The 25854-nt window shown below is 50.6% G+C and overlaps 10 protein-coding genes across 10 annotated transcripts; 6 read left to right on the top strand and 4 right to left on the bottom strand.

The window, feature by feature from the left end:
• Window positions 1-445: 445 nt before the first annotated feature.
• PFICI_08759 (uncharacterized protein) lies at window positions 446-1487 on the bottom strand (the record flags this gene model as incomplete). Its single annotated transcript, XM_007837340.1, has 2 exons — window positions 446-1365; window positions 1454-1487. 2 exons carry the CDS (start codon window positions 1485-1487, stop codon window positions 446-448), a joined length of 954 nt encoding a protein of 317 aa, XP_007835531.1.
• A 2138-nt stretch (window positions 1488-3625) lies between these two features.
• On the top strand, window positions 3626-5458 carry PFICI_08758 (uncharacterized protein; the record flags this gene model as incomplete). Its single annotated transcript, XM_007837339.1, has 5 exons — window positions 3626-3785; window positions 3837-3893; window positions 3964-4093; window positions 4148-4346; window positions 4406-5458. 5 exons carry the CDS (start codon window positions 3626-3628, stop codon window positions 5456-5458), a joined length of 1599 nt encoding a protein of 532 aa, XP_007835530.1.
• Window positions 5459-6171: 713 nt separating this feature from the next.
• On the bottom strand, window positions 6172-7410 carry PFICI_08757 (uncharacterized protein; the record flags this gene model as incomplete). The annotated part of the gene is made up of 4 exons (XM_007837338.1): window positions 6172-6301; window positions 6370-6792; window positions 6850-7053; window positions 7109-7410. The coding sequence occupies 4 exons, from the start codon at window positions 7408-7410 to the stop codon at window positions 6172-6174; spliced, it is 1059 nt and encodes a 352-aa protein (XP_007835529.1).
• A 731-nt stretch (window positions 7411-8141) lies between these two features.
• On the top strand, window positions 8142-9979 carry PFICI_08756 (uncharacterized protein; the record flags this gene model as incomplete). Its single annotated transcript, XM_007837337.1, has 2 exons — window positions 8142-9776; window positions 9833-9979. The coding sequence occupies 2 exons, from the start codon at window positions 8142-8144 to the stop codon at window positions 9977-9979; spliced, it is 1782 nt and encodes a 593-aa protein (XP_007835528.1).
• A 557-nt stretch (window positions 9980-10536) lies between these two features.
• PFICI_08755 (uncharacterized protein) lies at window positions 10537-11835 on the bottom strand (the record flags this gene model as incomplete). The annotated part of the gene is made up of 3 exons (XM_007837336.1): window positions 10537-10575; window positions 10670-11601; window positions 11667-11835. 3 exons carry the CDS (start codon window positions 11833-11835, stop codon window positions 10537-10539), a joined length of 1140 nt encoding a protein of 379 aa, XP_007835527.1.
• Window positions 11836-13504: 1669 nt separating this feature from the next.
• PFICI_08754 (uncharacterized protein) lies at window positions 13505-15135 on the top strand (the record flags this gene model as incomplete). The annotated part of the gene is made up of 2 exons (XM_007837335.1): window positions 13505-14055; window positions 14148-15135. The coding sequence occupies 2 exons, from the start codon at window positions 13505-13507 to the stop codon at window positions 15133-15135; spliced, it is 1539 nt and encodes a 512-aa protein (XP_007835526.1).
• A 161-nt stretch (window positions 15136-15296) lies between these two features.
• Window positions 15297-16703, bottom strand: PFICI_08753 (uncharacterized protein; the record flags this gene model as incomplete). Its single annotated transcript, XM_007837334.1, has 3 exons — window positions 15297-15543; window positions 15598-15838; window positions 15896-16703. The coding sequence occupies 3 exons, from the start codon at window positions 16701-16703 to the stop codon at window positions 15297-15299; spliced, it is 1296 nt and encodes a 431-aa protein (XP_007835525.1).
• Window positions 16704-19184: 2481 nt separating this feature from the next.
• Window positions 19185-21086, top strand: PFICI_08752 (uncharacterized protein; the record flags this gene model as incomplete). The annotated part of the gene is made up of 1 exon (XM_007837333.1): window positions 19185-21086. One exon carries the CDS (start codon window positions 19185-19187, stop codon window positions 21084-21086), a length of 1902 nt encoding a protein of 633 aa, XP_007835524.1.
• A 2103-nt stretch (window positions 21087-23189) lies between these two features.
• PFICI_08751 (uncharacterized protein) lies at window positions 23190-24036 on the top strand (the record flags this gene model as incomplete). The annotated part of the gene is made up of 2 exons (XM_007837332.1): window positions 23190-23686; window positions 23769-24036. 2 exons carry the CDS (start codon window positions 23190-23192, stop codon window positions 24034-24036), a joined length of 765 nt encoding a protein of 254 aa, XP_007835523.1.
• A 417-nt stretch (window positions 24037-24453) lies between these two features.
• Window positions 24454-25752, top strand: PFICI_08750 (uncharacterized protein; the record flags this gene model as incomplete). The annotated part of the gene is made up of 1 exon (XM_007837331.1): window positions 24454-25752. One exon carries the CDS (start codon window positions 24454-24456, stop codon window positions 25750-25752), a length of 1299 nt encoding a protein of 432 aa, XP_007835522.1.
• Between the last annotated feature and the right edge of the window lie 102 nt (window positions 25753-25854).

The following is a 25854-nucleotide window of genomic DNA, read 5'->3' as shown; positions in this document are numbered from 1 at the left end:
TGAGTATATAATGATTATATAGGGACTATATTTGCTGTATAATCTGGTGAGCAATCATGATATACTGGCATTTTCATTAATTTCTATGTCATATCTGCGTCGAAATGGCTGCGGATGTCGCAACTGATCTTGTATTAAATTGCATCCCTCCAAATTAGGTTTCCCCTTCTCTTGGTGGAGCTGTTTCACGTCTTTACTCTGACGTTCTTATCTTTCTGTGACGTGAGATAATCTTCTCAACCGCCGCCGCAAATCTTTGCAGAAGTTATTCCAGTGCTTGTCACCTTTCTGCATTTTAATCTTCGGCCAAGGCAATGCATCTGGTGGAAAGCGGTGGACATCCCCCAATCCCTATGGTGCTTGTCTTCCAGGGATATTACTCGGCATTGGAGCGTCCGCTTTGATTGTCTGGTATTGCTAGCTCGCAAGTGACATCATGCGCCTCTTACAGAAGACCAGGCAGCATAACGAATCGCTTATTCTTGTACTTGTCACCAAACTCCTTGCGGTAGGCCCTCTCCTTGCCCTTGCCCCAGCTGAACATGTACATGGAGCCAATGGTGATGAAGAAGGCGACCGAAGGACTTCTGCTGACGAGAATCATGCCAATCCATGCAATCACCTCAAACATGTAGTTGGGGCAGGTGACAATCTCGAAGCCGTGGCCGTGGGGGATCTGGCGCTCGGTACCGCCGGGGCTGCGCAGGGTCGAAAGGTAGGCGTGGACGCGGAGGTTGGCAATCTCGCCAAAGAGGAAGAGAGCGAGGCCCAGGGCGTCAATGGCCGGGTTGTCGGCCTTGGCGGTCCAGCTAAAGGGGGCGTAGACCTCGAGGCCGGCCTGGACGCCGGCGACGGCCCAGTAGAAGAAGGAGTTGCGGAAGACGTTCCAGACGGGCATGGTCGAGGCCGAGAACTTGTGGACAAAGACGGTCTCGTACTCGCGCTTGAGGAAGTGGGCAATGATGCAGGCAAAGGTGAGCTTCTGGTTCCAGCTCAGGGGCCCGTCAAAGGCGTTGGGCTCGGGCACATGGTCCTTGAGGTACGGGTAGACGGCCGGGTAGAGGTAGCCGCGGACGGCGAGGAACAGCGGGTGGAAGAGCAGCGGGCCCAGGTACTCGATCACAAAGACGGTGCGCCAGCCGAGCTGGGGTCCGAGGTCCTTGACCAGCAGCTCCGAGTAGGAGAGGGTGGACAGGACGGCCTTGCGGTCCTTGAGGGTCTTCTTGGTCGCCGGGTCGAACAGGCCGACGCGGTTGTGGTCAGACAGACCGACCTTTTTGGCAATGGCGGCCTTGGCATCTTCGACGGTCGCGGTCGCGGACAGGTCAATTGAAGCTGGGAGGCGCTTGACAGGTTGCTTGGGGGCTTAATGGGGGAAAAGACAAAGTGTTAGTTGAGAAGGGGACTAGCAGTGTACTGAGGTAGGTTCAATACGGGTTGATTGGGTGCTTACAGCGCTGGGCGAGCTTGATAGTAAGGCCCGCCATCTTGATCAAAGTCGTCGTGATTTCTCCAACGAAGCCAAAGAGATCAGGGAGACGGAAACGTTGGGATCAAGGGGGTTAATGGGGGGATAAAAAAATAAATTGGACATCTATCACCAGCAGCCGAGGCCGTGGTGTTTCGCTAGTCAACAATTGGGGGTGGGGAAAGATTACAGAGCTCGAACCAATGATGTGATGTAATTGCTTGCTAATACAGGGATTGGCGCCAGAACGCGTTTTTATGGGGGGACTTTTTTTTTCTGGGTCTTCTAGAAAGAAAAGGGATTTTGTTGTAAGCTTTACATGTGATTGTCATTGAAGTAGGAAAATGTGATAACACGGCAAAAACTGACCAGCGTGTTATTGCCATTATCCATGGATGTAGTCAAAGCGCCTTCGATCAACATGGAGACTTATCTGTATGATTAGTCTTTGGGATGCCAACTTGCGCGATTGCGAATTTGAGTCGCGGACGCCGTACTTAGCACATATCACTAATATTGAGAGGGTATACTGTCTGTCGCCTATTGAAGCCCCCGGTCGTACTTTTTATCTTCACATTTTTTCATAACAAAATGGACAATTGGGTCCCGACACCGTGATATTTGATTTGAGATACTATTTATCCTTTTCGCCATTGTCCAGTTATCTCCCCTCAAGAAAAAAAAAGACAGGATGTGACATCTCCTTTTCTGGAGTGTTCCGAATTCTTGTGCGATTGCAAGTCCCTTATAACATCCCACCGTATTCAATGCAACAATCTCCACAGGAATTAAAATACGCCTTTCTATTTTATACATGGAGTCCAGGGGCCAACTCTTTGACATCGGGACTGTTTGGCGTATTGATTCGGTCTAGAAATATTTGTGGAAGATATTTCGAAGGTCCCATCTCGGCCACGTGCACAAAATGACAGGATAACTTTATCATTGGAGTACTCTTGCAAGAACACAAACGGCTATATTTTCATGTTTCAAAACGATTCATGTGGATGCGAGCAAATTCCAAATTGATTTACAACAGATATGATCATACAAAAACCGAATGATTCTAGCCCTCTGGATATCGTTTTCAATTGTGACAAACCACCTTTTTCATTGTCACATTGTGCATCTGGCCATAGTTATTCAAGCCATCTTCAAACAAGCTTGTAGCTTTGATGGCCGGAATACAATCTTCTGTCCCCTCGGAAGCTGGTGACACCTAGTCGTCTTCCTCGACCAAGACCAATCATCATGGCCCCTTGACTTTGGCGCTGCGGCACAGTCTCGGTCGAGGATATGATAAGCGTTGATCCTGGCCATCCGGATGACAGTCATGACTTTTTGGTCACAAAAGCTCGGCTCGGGTTTTGAGTTTATTACGGCGTCACGGGTGACAATGTGATATTGCTCCGAGATAAGTCTGCCATGCTTTCTGCGCAGATACCGATCCGAGCTGGCAGGGCTAAACGGCAGTATAGAATAGCAGACTCGGGTCATACTTGCCGCCGAAACACGCTGCAGTCATCTGAACGGATAGATAAGCCACTTCAGGGCCAAGTGCGATGCGTACTTGGAAGTCAACGCAATTCGCTCCGAACCGGCTAGTTCCTCAGCAAAGCTAGAACTAATGCCCAGAGGTATGACTTTATCAGAGAGTCATACACGACGCTGTGGATCAAAAGCATAAAAAGCCACGACCATGAACCCACCCGAAGAGCTGAATCTCCAACTTTGTCAGGTAACCCCAAATAATCAATGCGAACCGAAGTCCTCCGGCCCCGCCAGTGCCCAAAATCCGGGGTCCCCGCACTGTTCTCTACCCCACGGGGCCTCAGCCCGTTGCGACTATACCTATTGCGTGCGTATACGATAAGAGCTTATATACTTATGGAGTCTTTCTCCCTCGGTTCACTAGTGTCCTCTAGTCTTTGGGCCATGGCTTGACCAATCAAGGCGATATGGTTGGTTGAACACCAGGAAGCCATGTCCCGGACCCGGGGCCATGGCTCTCGCAGACTTGGGGGTTTCATTGTCCTTAAGACAGGAGAGAGTCGCCCCTTGGATCGCATCGAGCATCTACTCGGATCACTGATCACTTCATCTCGGTGATCTTGGAAATCCGAGTTCATGCCCCCCATCTTGTTACGAAAGAAGAAAATGAAGGACGACAAGGCCGAAGTCACCCACCTGGAGAGCCATGCTCTTCCTGGGGACAATGATGTTGTTTTCGAACAAGAAGAAGTCGCCGTCATGGGCACTGTCAGATTGACAGACGGTGATATTGTTTATGTCCCAACACCAAGTGCTGATCCTCAGGGTAGGTTCATGGGAAACTAGTCCAACGTGGACGATCGCTGACTCGGACTAGACCCTCTGAACATGACAACTTGGCACAAGTATGCCGTCATCATTATTATTTCCATATGTAAGAGTCCATTTGGAAAGAAACTGGAGAACAAGATGAACTGTTGTTGACCAAAGACATTTCTATCCAGTCTCGACTCTCGGCCTGGCCCTCGTTTCCGGCTTCGGTGGCCTTCTTGGCTTTTACATTCCCGAGTATGCTGCGGTAGGCAAAGACTATGCAGACATCACCCACCTCATGACATACCCTACGCTGTTCATGTAAGAGGAATACCTTGAGTTGACAGGCTTCAGCTAACCATGTCTTGTTTGCAGGGGCATTGGCAATTTGATCGGCATGCCTATTGCGTACGCTGTCGGTCGACGAATCGTCTTTCTCTTCTCAACAGTCATCGTCATAGTCGGTGCCATTCTGTGCGCCAAGGCTCAGAACTATGAATGGCACTTGGGTGCGAGGATGCTCTTGGGGCTCGCTGCCGGACAGAGTGAGGCACTCGTGCCAATGATAACACAGGTGCGTCGGTCTTGGGTCATTCTCCTTCCCATGCCGCGACACTGACATCCCCCGAAAAGGAGATTTTCTTCCTGCACGAGCGAAGCAGAGGTTTGATGATTCAGCAGACTGTACAGGTCATTCTGACTGCAGTCGTGGTCCTCTTTGCTGGCCCCATCGCCGAGGCAATTACACCTCAAGGATGGTATGGCTTGGGTGCGGGACTGGCTGGTCTACAATTGATCCTGTCCATCTTTCTCCTGCCAGAGACCAAGTACTACCGACCTGCTTCGGCTTTCCAAGAGAGCTCTGGTTCGGACGAGGATGGCAAGCCACAGAGAAGTACCCAACGTGTTGAGCTCGACCTCGTCAACTACGCGCCGCGGACCTGGAGGTCAGACATGCGCCTATGGGTCGGCGAGCCGGAATGGAAGAAGGGCTGGGATACTTTCCGTCAGACCTTTGAGCTCATTCTGTTTCCCAACGTCTTTTGGGCTCTCTGTCTCAACGGCGTCACCCTTGGCTGCAACATTGCCATTGGCACCACATATGGTACCATTGTGACGGGCGCTCCATACAACTGGCCACAGTCTTCTGCCAGCTACGTAAATTGCGGTCAGATTATCACCGCCCTGGTTGCGTTGCCATTCTTTGGTCACGGATCAGACAAGATTATTCGCTGGTTCGCGGACCGCCGCGGGGGTTTGCACGAGCCCGAGACGCGCATCATACCCTTGATCTTCCCCATCGTGATTGGCATCATCACCGCGGTGCTCTACGGTTTGGGCGCCGAAAACCCAGAGAAATTCCACTGGTTCGTCTATGTTTGGGGTGTAGCCGCCTATTATTTTGCCTTTGTCGGCGCCAATATCGTGGCCATTACCTACCTCCTCGACAGCTACCCGGCCCGCGCCGGTCCCATGTTGATCGTCATATGTGCATTCCGCGGCATCATCTCTTTTGGTGTCAGCTATGGTATCAGTCCGTTCATTGAGAGTCATGGATATGCAGCCACCTTTTCCACGTTTGGTGGTCTTACTGGAGCGTTTGGACTGTTGGGAGTGCCCGTCTACTTCTATGGCAAGAGGATTCGTCAATACACCGGCAAGTTCTCAAAGGATAAGTCGGATTGAGTTGCTGGAAATCGATGACTTGGATATTCTGTCAGATATATACTTAAGGTTCCTCTACATGGTTATTTCAAACACAGGCTTTGCTGGCGTTTCGCACTGGAAATTTCTCGTTTGATCATTTGACCAATCCATGCAGTTGATGATATTCTTGTCGTTGGTAGTTGCGACGAAGCCAAAGCTCTCTTTCCATAGCTTTAATCAATAGTGGTGTCTTTACGCTAAAATGCCGCACCAGGAGCAATTTTTAAAGGACATGATGATTTATTCGCTCTCGTGTTACAAGTTGCGTGAAAGGTTCCCAGGTACGTGGTAAACCAAAGCAGCCATACTGAGGGACTCGGCCCGCAGGAGATTGTTCCTGTTACCAACGAGTATTGAGCATCTGCCAGAAAGGAGCAAAGCTAGTAAACAAATGATGAAAACTAAGCCATTGCAACCGTACTGGCTGAAATCACTTTATTACGACTGTGTACATGCACATGTTTGAAGAGCTGTCGCCCTCGAGAGGGAAAATGCAACTGGGATCGAGGGGTTCATTTCATATTGGCGGCGTAAAGAAACGGCACAAGTAATATTGCAACTGATTCACAAGTAATCATTTGACGAACTGCTTCGGTAAAACTAGGATTAATTCGTTCAAAATATTCACTGTATAATTGCTCTATTGATGTATAGCCGTGACATTCTCAATACCAAAATCAGCCACAATGAACCTAGTAGGCCTTCACTCCAGCGAGCTTGAGAATTGTATCTGTAATCTCGGGCTTCTCAAAAGGTTCTGTCCTGTACTTTGGGCAAACCTCACCATTTCTCATGGGCTTTTCCTTTGTAAGTCGGACATTGCTAGAACATAGGGCATTAATAACTTGGGCTTCTACAAACATTGGTTTCTTGTGACAGTCAAAACTTACCAGTGTGGCCAGTGGGTGGTGCCCATGTAGTTTTCAAAGCAATACTTCTTGGCCTCGAGGGCGTCGGCCTCGGCAAACTTGCGCGGCGTCATGCAAATGTACTGCACGTGGCGGATCTGGTCGCCCTCGGGGAACTTGGCATAGTGCATGGTCCGCGAGTCCCAGAGCACAAAGTCGCCGGGCTCCATGTTGACCTTGATGAGCTCGCAGCCGCGCTCCTCGAACCACTTGACGTCCTTTTCGCTAAAGAGGAACAGGTCCATGAACTCGAGCTCGGGCGGCGGCGCGTCCTCGTGGGCAAAGCCCTCGCGCTTTTGCGAGAAGAACTCGTCAAAGAGCTTCGAGGAGCCCTTCATCAGCATGAGGCCGCCGTCCTTGGGGCCGTTGGGTGCGTAGTTTAGGAGGCCTTGAACGGCTTGCATTCTAAAGGTTGTTTTTAATTTCTTGAACCGTCAAATCAAAACAAATGGGAAGTCTTACCCTTTCCGTCTCTGGTTCTGGTCGCAGTGAGGCCATGGAGACCACTGGATATCCGTGCGCTTCGGCATCGAGATGTTCATGCCATCAAAGGAAGTGATGAGCTCTTTAGTTTCCCAGAGCTTCTCAAAGATTTCAATGACGGCAGGTTCAGTGCGCGCCTCCCATGCCATCTTCTCGTGAGTTGAACCATATGCAAAATACATGCTGCAACCAATTCAGTAAATGTTCAAACACGGTCGAAATGATTCAAAGCACTTACCCTCCCTTGAAGCTGACCGGGAGGTGATCCGCAGTCCAAGTAGAAGAGTCATTCTCGTCAAAGCCAAGATCAAACTTCTTGAGCCATTCGATTTGCTTGTCGGCGTAGTACTTGGCCCTCTCTGGACTAATGACGTTCTTGATCACGACACAGCCATTCTTGTGGAATTCGTCGCGCCAATCACCGTACACCTTGTTCTCGTCAAAGGTGACGAGATCCTTGGTCTCAAACTTGGCAGCAAAGGTTCTTTGCTGCTCAGGCTGGAACGCCGTCGCCGTGCTGGTGGTAGTAGTAGTTGACATTGTTTTTCTTTGCTGATGATAGATTTGATCCTTTGAGAGATCTGATGTGATGTCTGTTTCGTCAAAGTCCAAGACACAACCGTCGACAGATCACTTATACTCGATTTCACGTCGAGATGGCATCTTACTGCGAGCGATCATACACCTACGAGATCCCGACGTGCCGGGACCCCGTGCTCAGATTCCCATCGGCTCGATTCGGCCCTCTTCCGGATCAGTTAGCTCGGAACAGCAACTGGGGGCTATAATCAGGGGCAAGGTTGGGGTATAGTGCAGCTATCCTCTACCCCGCAAACTCGGAATCCTGGGGTCCCCGCACGAGACTTGCCTCGATGCCGCCGTCTTGGGCCAATCCGAGGGCCAGATTAATAATTCTAGCTTAGATTGCACAGCTGAAACAAATTGTTCTCTTCCCCCCAGATAGAGCAGGTTGTCACCTGGACATGGACACCGGTTCGGCTCGGTTCGGTACGAATATGTAGATCCTCTATAGTCTGTCGTCGCTCCTCGTTGAGGGAAAGCAAATCCATCCAAGACCGAGGACATCCAAGGCTACAATCTTGGCAATCTTCTCGGCCGGCCGAGGGGTTGAGTGTATCCACAACATCGTGAGCTCCGGAGAAGCTGTCTTTAAGTAGAAAGTAGACATGACCGCCAGGATTGAATGTATTGATATCCGTCTTTCTCATGATATCTAATTCAATCTCTATTTACCCTATTCATCCAACAAAATGCCCAATCCCGTCCAAGTTGCCACCAAGCGCATTGAAACGCCAAAGCTTGGGGAAAATGGCTACGCCGGCTTCCAACCAGGCAAATCAGAAGTGCTCAAGAGTGGCTCCAATCCCTTTGATGCAAAGCCATTAAAGAGCGATATCCAGATTGACCATGACGTTGAGATTGTTGTCCGCGATGGAGCGCGTCTCTACATTGACGTTTACCGCCCTGCAGGTTCGACCGAAAAGGTCCCTGCAGTCCTCAGCTGGTCTTTTTACGGAAAGAAGTACAGTGCTCTGGATATGCTTCCCATCTGTGTCTGGAACTGCTGCGTGCCAAGGAGTGACCTCAGCGGCCTGGAGAAATTTGAAGGGCTGGATCCCCAGTACTGGTGTCCCAAGGGGTACGCAATCGTCAGCGTTGATACTCGAGGCGCCGGGCACAGTGATGGTCAAATCTGCGTAATGGGTTCTCAAGATGCCGAAGATGGCTACGATGTCGTGGAAGCTGTTGCCAAGATGGACTGGTGCAACGGCTGCATCGGCATGGCGGGCAACTCGGCTCTCGCCATTGCTCAGTGGTTCATCGCAGCGCAGCAACCTCCCTCGCTGAAAGCCATTGCGCCCTGGGAAGGTATGGCCGACATGTATCGCGAACAGTTCTGCCGTGGTGGATGGTTCTCCATGAGCAACTTTGACCTCATTACCAAGGCCATTGTGCGCGGTCAGCCCAACTCGGGACTCGAGGACTGGGCCGAGATGTACCGGAGATCGCCCACCCAGAACAACTACTGGAAAGACAAGAGAGTCGACATGACCAAGATCAAGTGCCCGGCATACATCAGAGGCTCCGACGTGAGCAGCATACACACCATGGGCTGCATTCGGGGATGGCTCGAAATCCCACACGAGCAAAAGTGGATTCATTGGAGCAGCAAACAAGAGTGGTACGAACTCTACAGCGAGCCCGAGTCAATGGACGAGCTTGCCGTCTTCTTTGACCGATATCTCAGGAATGAGAAGAATGGCTGGGAGGAAAAAACACCCAAAGTCCGATGGTCAGCACTACAGTTTGGCAATCGAGAGGCCATTGACAATATTGTGCTCGAGGACTTTCCTGTGCCAAACACAGACTATCGAGAATTGTTTCTCGCACCCGGAAACCGATTGACGAGTGACAAGTCGCCCTCGGTAGGAAGCGCCGTGTATGATTCGGAAGACTATAAGAGTTTTGCGGATTTTACCTATACTTTTACCGAGCCGGCCAGACTTATTGGACTGCCCAAGGCAATTCTTTACGTCTCATGTGACAGCCGGGATGACTTTACCGTGTTCACCATCCTACGCAAGAAGGACAAGGACGGAAAAGATCTAATGCACCTCAACTTCCCATTCCACGCGACTCCAGTGAAAACGATTGAGGAGATTCCAGAAAAGGACCAGGCCAGTCTGAACCTCCATCTGGGTTCCATGGGTATCCTGAGAGCCTCACAACGTGCCATTGACGAGACAAAGAGCATACACCCTCAATTCCCCTTTCATCCCCATGAGAAGCAGGAAAAGATCCAACCAGGTACCATTGTGCGGCTAGAAATTGGTATCTGGGCCATGGGCGTGGACTTTCAGGCTGGCGAAAGCATAAGCATTAGGGTATGATAACCCCGTGATGAAGTTGAAATTGATCAATTGAGCTAACTTTGTTCTAGATTGGTGGACAGTTCCCAAGCATCGCAGAGTACAAGAGCTTCTCAGAACCGCGACCCGAGCATGAGCTCAACAGGGGCGCTCACACGGTGCATTTCGGTGGAGATTACCAAAGCTCGGTAATCCTCCCATTCACGCCATTGAAGTGACAAACAAGGCAAGCGAGTGATTAGTGCGCATTGGGATGGCGGCTTATAGGGTAGGTCGTAGGGTCATGTCATAACCTGTCAGATACCTAGGCATAACATCATGAATGAGCATCATCCTGCCGCCAATATACATATTAGCACCTTGAAATATACGTTATGTTGTCGAAAAAGGCATTGAATTGAGTCTGTCCATATCTCTCTCTCTTGAGAAAATCCATTTTTTTTCTCACTATTTTGGCTCTTTCCATAGAATAACAGCGGTCAAAGTTTCTCCATCTTCACACCGAGATCAATGAAACGTCGTGATTAGCTTCTCTTCAGACTCAGACACCGGCTCACAATGGTGGCTTAAATCATAACCAGAGATCTAATCACTCCGAGTGGAGTTCTTGACCTTCATCCTCAACATTGGAGAGTTGCTTGATCTATCAAGCGCGCAGAATCCGAAATAAGGCTGACAGAGGTCGCACCAATCGTCGCTGCCTCCGCACCAAGCATATTGGCTGCAGCAGACGCCATCCGGGCAACGTTCAGCATAATACTCTCCAGTGGCTTCATCAAAGCCACAGCGGCCGTCCTTGCTGATGGGCAGGGAGCTATCCCGGGAACAAGATTAGCCACTGAGATTCCGAACCGGAGTAGCCAAGCTGGACAACGGCGAAAAGACCGTGGCTCGGGGTTTCAACTTACTATGGGCCAACTTGAATCAGTAACAGAGGGCAGAGATGGCGTTGCCGTGCTGGTGATGCCATCGTACGTGGTGATGGTGGCATCAATGCTAGTGGGGAGACAAATGCTGCGCGGTGACAATCTCGGCACCGGGTCGGTGCAATCGAAACATGTTTCAAAGGCCTGGCCACAGTCATCAATGTCCCAGAAGCAGGGGCCGCAAATATCGATGATGGTTTCCACGGGAGGCAGGTTGGCGTCGGAAGTAATGATCACGTCGCCAATGGCCGTGGAGCACCGGGTGGGGTTTGGATCTGGGAATCCAAAGGGAAATTCTAGACAGCCCGTGAAGCATGTACTCGTTGGTTCGAGACAGTCATTAAGCCCCGAAAAGCACGTTTCGCCGCAGTCGGGGAAAGGGGGTACCGTTATTGTTGGATCGGACGTTGTGGTGATAAAGATATCAGAAACAGATTGAGTTGTTGTTGGGAGAGGAACGGTGCCATATTCATTGACTACTTCGCGGCCCCCAATGAAGTACGTGTACTGGAAATTGTCGATCCAAGTGACTTCTTCGTCTGTTGTCGCTCGGCGGATAGACCCGGCACGATAGGGGTGGAACTTCAACTTGTCGAGATCCTCGAAATCACTACCAAATGTGGCCTCGTTGACGGACCCACCGTCGGTAGACGCGGTAAAGGTGGCGCTGGCCACTCTCTTGCCGCCTCGGTGCCCAGTCACGACGAGTTGGCAGGGTGAGACGCTGGAAACGCATCCCCAGTTGAACGACTTCATGTCAAAGGCATCAGTGACGCTCCCCCGATGCTGTGCTCTGACGGCTGGCAACCTGGAACCACGGCCAGCTGTGTCCGAAAAGACAGCAACATTGTTGCCAGATAGTGGCCAGGCACCATAGGAGTCCCGGTCGCCTAGGTCGCTCAGGTCTTGTACATCTGCCGAGACATTGTCAGTCTTGTAAAGCTCAAGCTGTGAGGCTCACGGTGTAAGATTCTCATACCTAGATTCGAAAAAGTGAGCGCTCCATAGAGGCCAATCGGATGGCCAGGGACAAGATCGTCAAAGTCTGCATCACCATATATGATCAAACCGTCCCTGGGCTGCTGCTGGGCAGGGCTCGCTTTGGCGATGGACGCTACAGCCAGGGCAAGTGTTACAAGTCTGTGCATCGTAGCCTATTTTGAAGGGTAGTAGTAACAGTGAATACTAAAGATCGGAAGTCGGTACAGTCAGGATGAAGGCTGTAACATTGCATGACGCCTAGGTCCTGAGGTCGTCTGTTTTATATAGTCCACGAGATATCATGTGTATCAGGACTTGTATGAAGTGTACGGGTACCTATGAGGCTAGGCGGCTCGTTCTAGAGAAGTCATGACATCGACATTCGTATATTGACGACTGGCATCCGATGTATTCATGCTTGTGGATATTAAACAGGGCTATCAAGAATTTAGGTTAATATGACAAGGGCAACTTTGCTACATTGTGAATCTGCGTGCCGCGCAGCCACAACCGGAGCCAATGGTGTCCGCGTCTGGATAGCCAAGCCGCATCTCGGCATATCATGACGGGCAATTCTAATCTTCTCAATTGAATTTGCCGTGCCGCCTTCAGAAAATGACAGCTGAATTTGCCAGTTGAGGAGCAAAAAGATTCCTTCACTGATGATCATACTCCAAGCCGAGCAAGGCATCTCAATAATGCGTATCAGATCAAGACCTTTGGGTCATGAAAATCTGCAAACATTGCAATTCCTGTTGAAAAGGTCCAATTCCCGCGCCCGAGGCTAGCTGAGGATAATGAAAAGGCGGGAACTTTGGTAAAGTATCATACTGGGCAGCCATGTCGCTTTCATGGGACCACACTTGCTCCCGCAAGACTAAGCATGAAACCGTTACTCTTCTTCCTGACGTCAAGTAGAATTTTGACCACTGCTCAAATCAAACCGAGTTCTTCTGACAGATGAGGGCCGCCAGGCAAAGTGAACACAAATATGTGATTCTTTCTCGCCGCAATTTACACAGGTCCCCGCCTCTCGACCGCTGCGGAGGGGATTTGGGGGCGGCTGTGCGCAGTAGCAAGCGATAACATCGAAATCTTAGCAGGACAATTGCAGAACCATTCGTCGTGTTTGACTACTCTAGTTGCATCAGCCTGACCAGGGATCCTTTTTTATAGCCGAGCTGATAAGTCAACCACGGTGACAGCTGAGATTATGCACGTATGTAGTTGCCTGCTTACGCAACGCAAGGGACCGATATCTCTTGGCATAAGAACGGAGATGCCGTTTCCATGAATTATCCAACTGCAAGCCCAATAGATCATACCGTATGACGCCTATGTAAGCGGACTTATAGCTCACAGCAATCGCTGTCGTATCCGACATAATGCGAAATCTTTAGCCCGTCCTGTGCCAAGCACGGAAAAAATCAGATATTGCTGAACATCTAGCTAGGGTATAGGCTATCGGGTATTGATCTGTATACCTCGCTGGGATGGCACGGGCCATTATCATATGATAATAGCAGCAGGTTGAAGCTTTCCATGTCAGCAGTGCAGTTGGCGACGATTTTGATAAGAAGTTGCACCGTCATAATCATTTTTCTTCCTCTTCTACTTCTTTTTATATATCAACATGATAGCATTAACGTCTTTTTAGTACTGAGCCAGAGATTTTTTGACCATCGTTGAAGCAATCCAACAACAGACAGTTTTTGCTGGCTCATATTCTATACGACAACACCGATCCCACCGCAGATAAAGGTGGACCGTCAGCACCTTATCCATTACGCAAAATTGCGAAGCTCGTCGGCTCGTACGACAACAAAAATTGGCAAAATGTCGGTACCAAAGCGCGTCCTGTTTTTGACCAACAGCGAGTATGGCCAGGCCAATGTGGTTTTGGCAGTAGCGTATGCGCTCCTCCACGCATCGACAGACATCGAAATCCATATCGCATCTTTCAAAGTGCTGGGCGATGCCGTACGTCTATTGTCAGATTACGCCCTCGAGACGGCACCGGAGCCAAAGAGGTCTAAGGGAGTCATCTTTCATGAAATCAATGGCCAGCCATACGCCAGAACGCCGCTCACAAGGGAGACTTTTGACTTGAAACCCTCCTTCTACAACACATCCCGCGTCCTTCTAGCTGTCCCTGAAGTCATGACGCCGTGGAATCCAAAAGAATTTACCGTTATCTGTGAAGAGGTTGAGCGCATCCTTGACGAGGTGCAGCCAGACTTGACCCTGGTTGAGCCGCTCTTTTCGCCGGGATTGACCATTTGCCATGATCTTGGTACCATCAAGTGGATGGTCATGGCCCCGAACACAATCAAAGATTTCGCCGTGCCGGTGCAACCAGCGCTTGCGGCTTTGTGGAAATATCCTTTGTAAGAGATCTTCTTTCTTGAGACTTTTTCTAGACCTTAATCTCAAGATTTTGAACTCAACGCTAAGCATAATTACGCAACCCCCTAAACAGGGTTTGCTCAGCACTACCATTTCCGCTACCATGGCATCTAATCCCATACAACATTGCTCTTAACCTAGTCGCAGGATACATGGTCTTGACTGATAAGCGCGTGGCCGACGTCTCGGCTGCTGTTAAAAGTCGCTTTGGACCTGGCGTTCAGCTCATCACGGCCAATGAGCTCGGTGTCCTCAAGGCGCCTCCGGCAGGCGTGCGCTTCCTGGTGGCCAATACTGCCGAACTAGATTATCCATTTACACGCCTCCCTGAATACATAATCCAGTGTGGCCCAATCGTGCGCGCAACCAAGTCTCTCTTGGAGGTGGACCCGGGCCTGCACTCGTGGTTGGAACGTGGACCCGCCGTATATATCAACCTGGGCACCTACCTGACGGCCACGGCTGACGAGGCGGCCGAGCTGGCGGGTGCACTTCATGATCTTCTCCATGAAGCCGACCGGATAGGCTACAGGACCAAAGGTGCCCGACTTCGAGTTCTCTGGAAACTAGGCCGCAAGGACCGGGCGGACGAAGATGGCCGGCCTGTCCAGTCCAGTGACCAGGACTGGACGGGCCCATGGGAGAAGGTGGCCAGCCTGTTGAGAGCAGAGATGGACACGGACCGCGCTCGGATTACCGGCTGGTTTACCGCGGAACCCAAATCCATCATTGAATCCCAGAATATCATATGTTCGGTTCACCATGGTGGTGCCAGCTCATTCAACGAAGCATTGTGTGCCGGAGTTCCACAAGTCTTGCTGCCGCCATGGGCAGACTGCTACGACTTTGCCAACAGGGCCGAACTCTTGGGCGTTGGGGTGTGGGCGAACAAGAACAGCACACCGAGATGGAAGCGCAAGGAATTAGCCTCGGCCTTGATCAAGGTCATCCTTGGCCCTGACTCGGAGGGATTCAAATCCAAAGCAGCGGAATTCGCGCTCAAGTATCCGGAGAATTCAGGAAGGGACAAGGCGGCCAAAGAGATACTGCAAGCCTTGTGACCAAGTGGTTGATGAAATGATGAATCGTATGTTCCTACATGAGGGAGGAATGTGAAGGGAATCGATACTACAGAGACACAAACTATCTAGAGTAAATTGCTAATGACATTAGAAGACTGCTTTCTGTTTTCTTCTCAGTACCTTGGATGAATATATACCATTTACTTCAAATCTTTCAGCTCTCTCTTCGGCCATACCACGAGGTCCGACGGGTCTGGAAGTTGACGATCCCATGCCCACCTGATCTGCCATTCAGGGGGCAATTCCCCGTTCAACATTTGCAAAACATAGCGCCCTAGTATTGGAAAGAATTTCCATCCGTGAAATGACCCACACGTGGCGACGAATAGTTGATCGGCTGCCGAGTGTTTCGAGATGATGAAGTCTTCGCTGGGCGTCAAAGCTTCCCTAAAGCCCGATCATTAGCACGCGCAACCTGAGTCTGCTGCATGTCTCGCTCACCAGCAAATACGGTGTTGTTCCAACTCCCATGACTCTCCCTTCTTGCCAGCAGTCACCTTGCTGGCAAATCTTATATCGTTCTTGAGCGAGTCTGGAACCTCCCACTCGGCATAGTCGGGCTTATCTGGTGGTGCAGATATGAATTTGCCCCTTTTGACTTCTTGTGTATTCTTGAAGATGTATTGACCCCACCACTTGATTTGAGAATCTTTGTTTGGGGGCAGCATGCCGTTACTCGCACCTTGAATTGTTTAGCGTGTCTCATTTCGACCAAATGTCAATCCCAGGTGTATCTTACCTCGTTCTGGGGGGTTTTCCTGGATGCACACCGGCATTGCAGAGTATGAGTCCATATCGCCGTCATTGAGATGAGTCAACCCAGTTGTCACACCAGCTGATATAATACGCTCGTCCGCTCGAAGCTTTTCGATGCCGCTAATCTCTGCGCTCATCTCCAATAGCTTTGGCGTAAAAGATCCACTGCATAGGATCGTATGGGTTGCCGTCAGCACAACCCCGCCGGCTGTGCGCACGCCCCGGCAGACCCCGACGTCGTCGATTTCGAGACATGTCACTTCTGCAACGACGTACTTGACTCCCATCTCTACAGAGGTCTCTATCACCTTCCTCAATGCATCTCTAGCATCTGCCCAGCCACTAGTATTGTTTATGAGGACCTCCTTTACCCCAGTGTAATCAGCGTCGCCAAAGATGCCACCGTGCAATTTCCTCGCCTCTTCAACGGGCAAGCTGTACAGATCGGCCTGGCGACCAAGTTTGGCGTAATTATCCAGTACCTTTTGCGAGAATCCGGTGCGGCTGATCCAGTAGATGCCGCTCTCGTGGTAAAAGGGCTTCCACAGCGGATCGGCTCGCCAGACGTCCTGCGCTTCGAGCGCCAGCTTGCAGTATCCAAGATCGGCGTAGTCGGCTCTGACTACCTTGTTCCAGTCCCAGGATGCGGCTACGCGGCGGCTGGCGTCAAAGGCGTCCCGGTCCACCAGCGTTACGGTGGCATCTGGGTATCGCTGAATGAGATGGTATGCCGTCGAGGTGCCAAAAACCCCGGCTCCGATGATGAGATATGAAGATGTCTCGGAGCCCATTTTTAATCAAATTCAAGAATCCGTTTGTGAATGACTCTATTATTTCGTGAAAGTTGAAATTTTCTGATTGACAAAGAATCGTGAGTACGTTTTGTCATTTACCATCATGACCACTCAAGCGGCGGCCCCTTCGATGCGGGGTTAGTGGTTCTGGTTCTGCCTCTGCCTTTCTGCCCGCAGCTGATCGTGAGGCATCTATTGGTTGCAGCAATTGAGCCTGGAGACGAGCATGGCTCCTCTCTGTATATGTGGAATCCCCTTCTTGATCACATATAACATGAAAATTCACCCTCTGTAATATGGTCGTCGCGACCATTGTGTTGTCTCATCATGAGTCTTCATATACTTCAAACAAACATTGCATCCTTCATGAACAACCGCCCGTGCATGGAATTAGCAAATGAATTCCGGTGTGCTACCAAATGTATGTATCTGGCTACTATAGTGTGTATCTCAACTTGTGCATAGCTAGTCCCGTGATCTGGTGCATGTATCCCAATTGCCGACCCTCCGGCTGTCCCAATGCCATTGTTGTTGTTGTTGTTGTCTCTGAAAATCTGCCAGTGCGCCGTGTACCCAATAAATTCATGTCTTGTAGAATCGTACAGCTCCTGTCGTAGCAGATCTTCGTTTCCTTAAGGGGGGACTAACTAGCCGTGTATCTAATAATCCTCCAACTCAAGTACTTGTCCCTTGCGCCACGTAGAGGCGAACTGCTGTGCCGGGTTATATTTTTTGTGTTTTCTGGTTTTATTTGTCGTAAAATTCATTCCGTTGTCGCGACGGCCAATCAAACGAGTTATTGTTGTCTCGGAGACACAAGCATTGGCCGAATTGGTTGTTCTCAAATTCGGCTCGGTGGTTGCATCCATGATATTTACCGGCGGGCAATTCTCCAACCTGGCCCAGAGACGATGGAAAGTCTTCTGGACCAGCAACTTCTGCTTCTGGTTCGGCTCGTTGTTCCCAAGCCGTCGCCAAGAAGAAGCTGTTCGAATTGCCCCGTGACAATACCCGAGATGAGAGGCGTGCCGGCTCCCGCCGCCTCTCTTCTACAGCTCCATCTGCTGCAGCTTCATCGATAGCACTACTACCCACACCGCGCCCGCTACAGTTCTCGCAACCATGGCGAGAAGATCGAGTGATTTTGGCGGGACAGCCGGGTGCCAGAATGTGTAATGCCAGATTGCGCCCCGGATCAGCATCGTGAGAAAAGTACCATTTGTACATGGCGGATAAAGGGCTCGGTTGCACGTTATCCCTGAAGTTTTGAATGTTGTTGTGTATGTAGTATTTGTGAAGATTGTTGTGATTGATTGAGTAGTCACATATATCGCCAGTCTTACGACGGTTTGCTGGCCTGGAATTGAGGGATCAAATTCGGTTTGAGGAGAAGGAGGAAAAGCTCAGTAAAAGGTGGTAGGAAAATGGTGTGATACTATATAATTTGGCTTCTCAGTCGTATAATGGCAGCCTAGCAAGTGTAATTACTAATGCGGTTTACCTCGCAGTGCTACATACAGTACGACGTGGGTTCTGCAAATCTCACACCGCACAATTGAGTCCTACATGCATGGATGCAGCAGCAGCAATAGTGCGCAGGGTTAGCAGGCAGCTGCAGCTGTGATAGGCGCTGATATGGCACCGGCAGATGATCTGCAGGCTCAGCCTCTGTTGCTTGTTTCTGGTTCCAAGCCACTCGCGGCAGCCCGCCGGGACCTACAGGCCCACTGACCGGACCGTGTTGAGGCACAGCACCTTAAGGGCCTCAATAGCTCCCTTTTGCCTATAGTCTTAGGCCAATTTTGGAGCTCCGAAGGATTTGGGGGCTGAGAGGCTTCGCTAAAACTTCCCGTTCCCTCCCACTACGACATACCTAGTAGCACCTTACCTCTGACTTCCTAGAACAGCTGGACACTTGAAGCCCCCTCGTGGCTCCTCTGAAACAATGAAACCTCCTACCCAGAGGCTTCGGTGTCCTATCAAGGCCCACGATGCAGCCAAGTATCAGTCTGATTGGCCGGATACTGGATGCACACACGAACACACACCCATAAACAGCATTGTACAGAGGCTAGGCTAGTCCGTGCTAGGGAGGGAGGTCTGCGGATAAGGAGTTTATCGCGATTATGGCCAGAGAGCAAGAGCACTGCAACCTTGCCAAGCTGACAACAACTACTACCCACTCCACTCGGTGCTGACCCGGAACGGAACACAGCCACTGAAATTAGCGGGCCGTCAACTCAAGCTTGTCTCTGCCTGTCGGTGACGCGATCCGCTCTACGTCAACGTCTTTCTAGCCATCCAGTCATGGTTGGCGTTCAACTCTGCTCTAGCTTCTCGACGATGGCCTCAATGTTGCCGTAATTGGCACATTATCATGGCGATGCCAAGTAGGCTGCAATTTTCTGAGCGACAGAAGTGGCTAGGTCGAGAGCATCGTGTCCAGAATCGATGAGCGGTAAGCTCCACTGAAGAGCCATGACGCAGACGCAGTCAGCAGCCGTGACAAAATGCGAGGAGGAAATGGCAACACTCCCAACCCATGACCAGACCGATGACAGCGCAACACCTAGAGTCCAAATGACCATGGTGGAGAGGAACCCGACATCTGATTTGCGATCCTGCTCTTGCGAAAGTCCTTGCTCCTCGACGGAGACCAATTCAACAGCAGCCGGCCCAACGACCTGTAAACTATATTCAAAACTCCCGCTTTCACAACACATTCGCGATGCTGGCCGGCCCAAACAGACAGCATTCTCCATCCGCCTCATCAAGCTGAAGCCGGGTGTCGGCGGTGACGATCTTGAGTGCGACCTCTTCTATGTACCGTCACTCAAGAGCGTCCGCTTTGTGGCGCTCTCGTACTGCTGGGGAGACAAAAGTGACATTACTCGAATTAGTGTGAACGGGCGCATGGTCAGAATCACAAAGAGTCTTTACAAGGCACTATTTCACCTGCGCCATGCATCAGTCGAGATCATCCTGTGGGCTGATGCAATTTGCATTGATCAAGGAAATGAATCCGAGAAGAGCTGGCAAGTCGAGCACATGCCTCAAATCTATACTGCTGCTGCAGAGGTCATTGCTTGGATCGGTGAGGGTGCAAGTGGGAGCGAGCAAGCCATGGATTACATAAATCGCTATGTCGGAGCCACGAGCGAGGCCCCGTGCCAGCATCAGGATGCTACTCCCCATACGCAACTCAAGTCTCTATACTCCAGAGAGTACTGGAATCGCGTCTGGGTTATACAGGAAATTGCGGCCGCCCACCGGGTCAATGGCAAATGCGTCATCAGATGCGGCCATAAATCGGTTGCCTTTGCCGATTTCCAGAGTTTCTTGACTAGGTTTTTTGCTGAGCAAATCTACACAAAGGACGACAGCATAATGAGACCCAAGCATCTTGTGGCCCTCAGTACCGCGTACGAGGGAAAATCATTCTTGCAAATACTGTTTGACTCGGCTTCCTTCCAGTCCACAGACCCACGGGACAGAATCTACGGAATCAGGGGCATATTACCTGAATTTTATCGCAATAGAATCAAGGTGGATTACCGAATTGGATTTCAGAAATTGTGTCAAACCGTCATATCCACATATATCAAACACGAAAAGAACCTCGGTATCCTGTGCCAGTTCAAGAGATTCTCACCAAATGACCGCTACCCATCTTGGGTGCGGGATTTGAGGTGCGTAATCGGAGGCATATCACCGTCCATCTACTCAGCCTCGGCTGGCAGCGAGCCAAGAGCATTTACTGATGATACTACTCTCCATACAGATGGAAGATGTATTGGAAGGCCAGGCCGTCTGAAAGGTCCTGTTGATTTTCCATTGCAACCGACGTTGGGACAGTCATGGCCAGAAACGTCAAATCTGTGGAAAATCAGAACCTTCATCACAAGAGCATTGAGGAAACGTTATCCGGGAATAACACCCGAGGCCCTCGAGTCCCGCTCCATGAACATAGTCTCAGGAGATAGGTGGCGAGGTGCCACCGCAGAGGATACACGAGTCCCTCTCGATGCTCGCGAAATTTGGAATTTCATCAGCCATCTTGATACATCCTCAGTTGTAGACGAAAAAGTGCTATTGATGTATAAGCATTTTAATGTCATCTTCAGCTCACTGATCAACCGAACCTTGTTTACTACGATCGGGGGGAGCATCGGCGTCGGTCCCCCAGATATGAAGTACGGAGACATGATTTGCGTGCTCCACGGTTGCAGCTATTGTGTTGTCCTACGAAAGGTCAAGATACGGCACTACACCTTCGTAGGTCCAGCCTATGTCGAAGGCGCCATGAGTGGCGAGTACATTCGCCAGGCCTTTGATGATGAAGGAAACCGAATGGCTGATGAGCGCTTTCACATTCGTTGAACTACAAGGCTTTCCAAGTTCGATGACAACAATCCTACATACATGATATCTCCCAAATCGTCACTGCCCTGTGCCCTACGCTGCCTCATAAACCGACATGCTCGCGAGCCCAGCGCTGCCTTCCACCTAGTGCCTGTACAAACTATATCACACAGACTGCTATGTACTAATTGAACAAATATTTATACATGAAAGACTTGATCGTACATCCGGGCAGTGCGCCCTTAGCGGTATACTCGTGGAGGAGACGTGATCTTTGTCGTTGGTGGGACTGCTGCTGGTGGGACGACATAGGGAACTCCCCCACCTCTCACTCCCACAGACGACCGAGTAGACGTCGAGCGTGAAGAGCGACTCCTGCCGCGGTGGTGGTGATGATGATGGCGATATGGTCGGTATGGTCTCCTCCGGAACGGGAGACAGCAGAGAAAGATGAGTAGGGCCAAGAGGATCAGAAATAGGATGCAACCAACGACGATCCCGGCAATGGCTCCTCCGCCTAATCCCCAGCCATAGTAGCCATTGTAACCATTATAATACTGGCGGGGTAGAATCTGACAAGCGAGAGGTTATTGAATGCATCCGACCCGACTTACAGCTGCTGCATACTGACCATGTTTAAACGGTGGCTCCAAAAAACAAATGCACGCCTATGCACGATGAACAATTTTTACCGCAGGTGGTTTGTTGGATTAGCGAACGATGCTTTGCTGCACGTACGTGATAGCCAAGAATATGATTGCAAACAAAAATATTCCACGAGATCAGATCTGCTTGTGAGCACCTCTTTAAACAACACGTCAACTAGCTGCCCCCTTACCTAAGTGCATCATATGCCCGACCAAAGCTTGAATAGCCACGTCGTCCGACACAGCCGCCTTTCCGGTAATAAGCAGTACAAGCCGATTCTTGTAAAGCCAATGAACACTCTCATTAACCCTTTGCAACGAAACCAAGCCAGTTTCTCCCACAACCTATTCTACCGTGGATGGGGAATCCTTCAGCTCAGAGGTGCGGATGCCCACGATGCATTCGGGCTTGCCAAGAAAAGGTGTCACGGTAACTCTGTGTCTTTTTGTCGGGTTGTGAATCCCCCCATATGTTGCCATGGAATTGACTTTACGCCATGGTCTGCAACCCCCTCTTTTTGCTCTCCCGATTACACTTTCATGACGGAAAGCCAAGATCTTTTACTTTTGCATCTGTGCCAGCCGTGTTTGCGGGCGGGCGAGAAGGGAAGCTCTGCGCTACCAGAATGAAGCAATCTTTACCTCACCTCGGGAAACTCCCAAGGAAAGAGACACATGTGTGCTGCGGAAGCTTTGCAATGGATAAACAAGATAAAGACCTTGAGACCGTCATCATGCAGATTTTTGTGTGCGGAGAATTGGCGCGATTTCAGAGTTTGGTCCGGTCAACGTTTGTCACTCAAGTTTGAACCAAATTCGGGGCGCAAACAAGTCGGCCGGGATGCGAGCTCCAGTAGATGTGTGCCAAGAGCTTTTGAATATTCAAACATTCGCATTTACTTGGAATCTCGCTGCCTAGCCCGTATTTTCACTTGATTATGCGTTTTCTCGACATCCAATTACTCGCTTGGATCTCTCGCTGTCCCGCTCTGGGAGTCTGATCTGCGGCTTGGTAGTCCATGCCGGGCAGAACCTAACTCTATCTTTCTCTTATGCACCTGGAACGTTTTCCCTTGGATTAAGAGTAAACCATGTGGCGCTGCCATGGTATAGACCACACTAGCCACAGTCCCTGCTACATCATCACTCCGATTACTCATACGAACCTGCGCAAGCCTGAGGGGAACTATAGCTCTTCGGGCCAGTCGCGATGAATATGCACTACAGGACGTCATTCTTTCATCTACATATCTACGGGAAATCATGTTTCATATTTCCATGTGAGAATAACACGTTGGCCATGACGTATGAACAGCGGGATCATTTGCGCATACTCGATGGACAAGTACTATAATAGGGGGAGTGTTGTGCTTCCCAGGGGCTGAGTTGTTTAGGGAGAACTATCCTCAGAACCAGTCTCGATAATTTCAAAGAATCGGATAACCTCATATCAGCTTTAGTCAATTTTTCCATCATGGCAGGAGAACTTCCCAGCGGCATGTTTAGCAAGATCGGCGAGACCCTCAAGGGCTACGTTGCTCCGACCGAAGAAGAAGGGACCAGCACCAGCAAACGGGGCGGACTCGAATCTGCCAGCTCAAAGACCGCGCCCGGAGGCAAGATGACGGAGCAGCACGAGGGTGCCACCACGGTCCACAAGACCAAGGCTCCCGCGGTCCAGCACGAGACGGTCAAGCCCATGGAGCACGAGCAAGTCAACACGGAAGTCGACAAGGACATTCACCAGGACCACTACCACCGCACCGTCCAGCCCGTCAAGGACAAGAAGGTCATGCCCACAAAGCACACCTACAACGAGACCGAGGACAGCCGTCAGTTTGACCACAGAGACGACACTGCCTCCAAGCAGTTCCAGCAGGAAGGTGCACAGTTCCGTAACCTGCGCGAGGTTGAGGGGACCAGACGTACCCAGGAGTCTGCTCCGGCCAGGCAGACTGAGAATATTCACCAGTAAGTCAATCAAAATATGGTCATTGAAAACCATGAAATCAAGAGAAGAAACCCCACATGTTCTAACAGGAAAAACCTATAGTCACGTCCACGAGACTGTCCAGCCAGTAGTCAACCGGGAGACCATCCAGCCTGAAGTCATCCACACCAAGCACAATATCCATGAGACCCACCACCTCAATGCCCAGCATCATGCCACCACCACTGCTCCCGAGATTGACATGGCGTCTTACGAGGGAACTGGTACGGGCACGACTGGAACTGCTGGCAAGAAGGGTCGCGGCAAAAAGGCTGGTTTGGGATCCAGTTATGATGATGAGTTGAGCGGCAACACTCAGCGGGGTCTCTGAGCCACAGCCTCACGTGGAAAATGAGCGACATGATGAAACAAAAGTTTAACATTAAATACACACAAAATTAATAAAAACTCGACATTTATTTATCATGAGTCTGTTGTGCCGGTGAGTGGCTGCCGCTGTGAATTTGAAGCCGGATGATCATGAAGATAAGTGATGAATCTCTCGCCCGCGATTGCTAACAAATCATTGGCATATTCTGTGGTGGGGCAACACTCTTGCATATCATATCATTGATGCACTGCCTCATGGGGAGGATTCGCCTTACAAGGCGCTTTGGGGATGGAGCAACCCCACGTCGCAGGGGTGGGATAAGAGGTACGGTCAGCAAGCAGCTTTGTCGTCGTTACCTTGCTGCTGCTGCTAATTCCGCGTCAATCAAAATATCCACGACTCCATTGCATTCACATCATGGAAAGTCAAATACCGACCGCAGAGTCCTCCCAGCAGCAACAAGTCGGCGGCCAATCGGCCTTTTGGATCCTCGTGACCTTGGCCCTAGCCGCGGTGACGCAGCCATCGACGTGCAGTCGCCGCCCGGGGCGCAACGTAATCGACGGCGAGATTGACCTCTTGCGCTCTCTTCCGGGAACGTGTCTATTCGACGGCATCATTGACGTCATTGTCTTGTGCCGAGCACTGGGCGATGATGATCCCGCGAGACGGCGGCGGCGGCGGGCACCATTGACCGCAAACGTCGCTACCGTAAGGCTGGCGATTACCTTCCTCGCCGTCTTGCCCCAGGCTATCAAGGTCTTTAGCTTGCGCGGTATTCCTGTCACGCAAGTCTGTGCAGCGCTGTATCTCTTTGCCGCCGTGACAAAGCTCATTATTGACTTGAGTCGCTTCGAGACGGATGGATATTACCCTGTTACAGATGGCCCGGATAGTACCTCGTCTGCGATACTGCTGATGTCGGTCCTCTTCATCTTATATAGTCAATTCGCTCTGGAAATCGGCGTCTGGTGCGACATTTCTTCCTCGGTCATCATTCACTTGCCTCCACAAGTGCACAATGTGAGCACCTGGCTTAATTTTAGCTGTGTCTCTATTATACTTTTGCAGGTCCTGGTATTTGCTGCACGTATTTTGATTCCTCCACTCCGTCGCTCCCTGTCCTCACCTTACGCGATCCCCATCTTTGGACTTTTTCTCTTGTCCATGGTCTCGGGCATTGGAGAAACAGAGGAGAAGCTCGCCCAGACGATGGAAAGGCCCAAATCAGCCATTGGTCCGCTACCTGCTTGGGCGATCCGTGTGACAGACACATGCCGTTACGTGACGTGCGTTGCCATTGTCAGCATCCTAATGGCCAAAACCATAGGCGGACTCGGTGATCTGATTGCTCGGCGGGGAAGATTACCGACAGTGGCGCCAGATGGTACAGAGCCCCGAGTTGCATCGCAACCACTGTCCCTTCCTATCCCCAATGATCCGCCAACTGAGCCTGGCCCGTCTGGAGGAGGCCCCGCAGACAGCAATGCAGTATCCCGTCGCAAGTTCATGGTATCACTCAAGTCATTTATGAGCTGGACGCTGTCTCTTGGTGCTCGCACCGATCGCCGGCTGGCACGCCTCCTCAAAACGGAGTCTGACAGCACTATTCTTGCCATGACGATATTCAATCTCATTACGACGATTTGCTATTATCTTGTCTGGTATGATGGAACAGGCACTGAAAGTCCCAATTGGGTCAATATTTTAGGCTAGAACATAGATTGAATCCAATCAATTGTTTGGCTTTCGATATGTGGGCTACCAGGGAATGCCATGAATTTTAGTTTTCGATCCAGTTAAACGAACTTTGACTTA

Source organism: Pestalotiopsis fici (genome assembly GCF_000516985.1).
Source record: "Pestalotiopsis fici W106-1 unplaced genomic scaffold PFICI_Scf_6, whole genome shotgun sequence".
Classification (NCBI taxonomy): domain Eukaryota; kingdom Fungi; phylum Ascomycota; class Sordariomycetes; order Amphisphaeriales; family Sporocadaceae; genus Pestalotiopsis; species Pestalotiopsis fici.
This window is presented reverse-complemented; position numbering and strand designations above follow the sequence as displayed.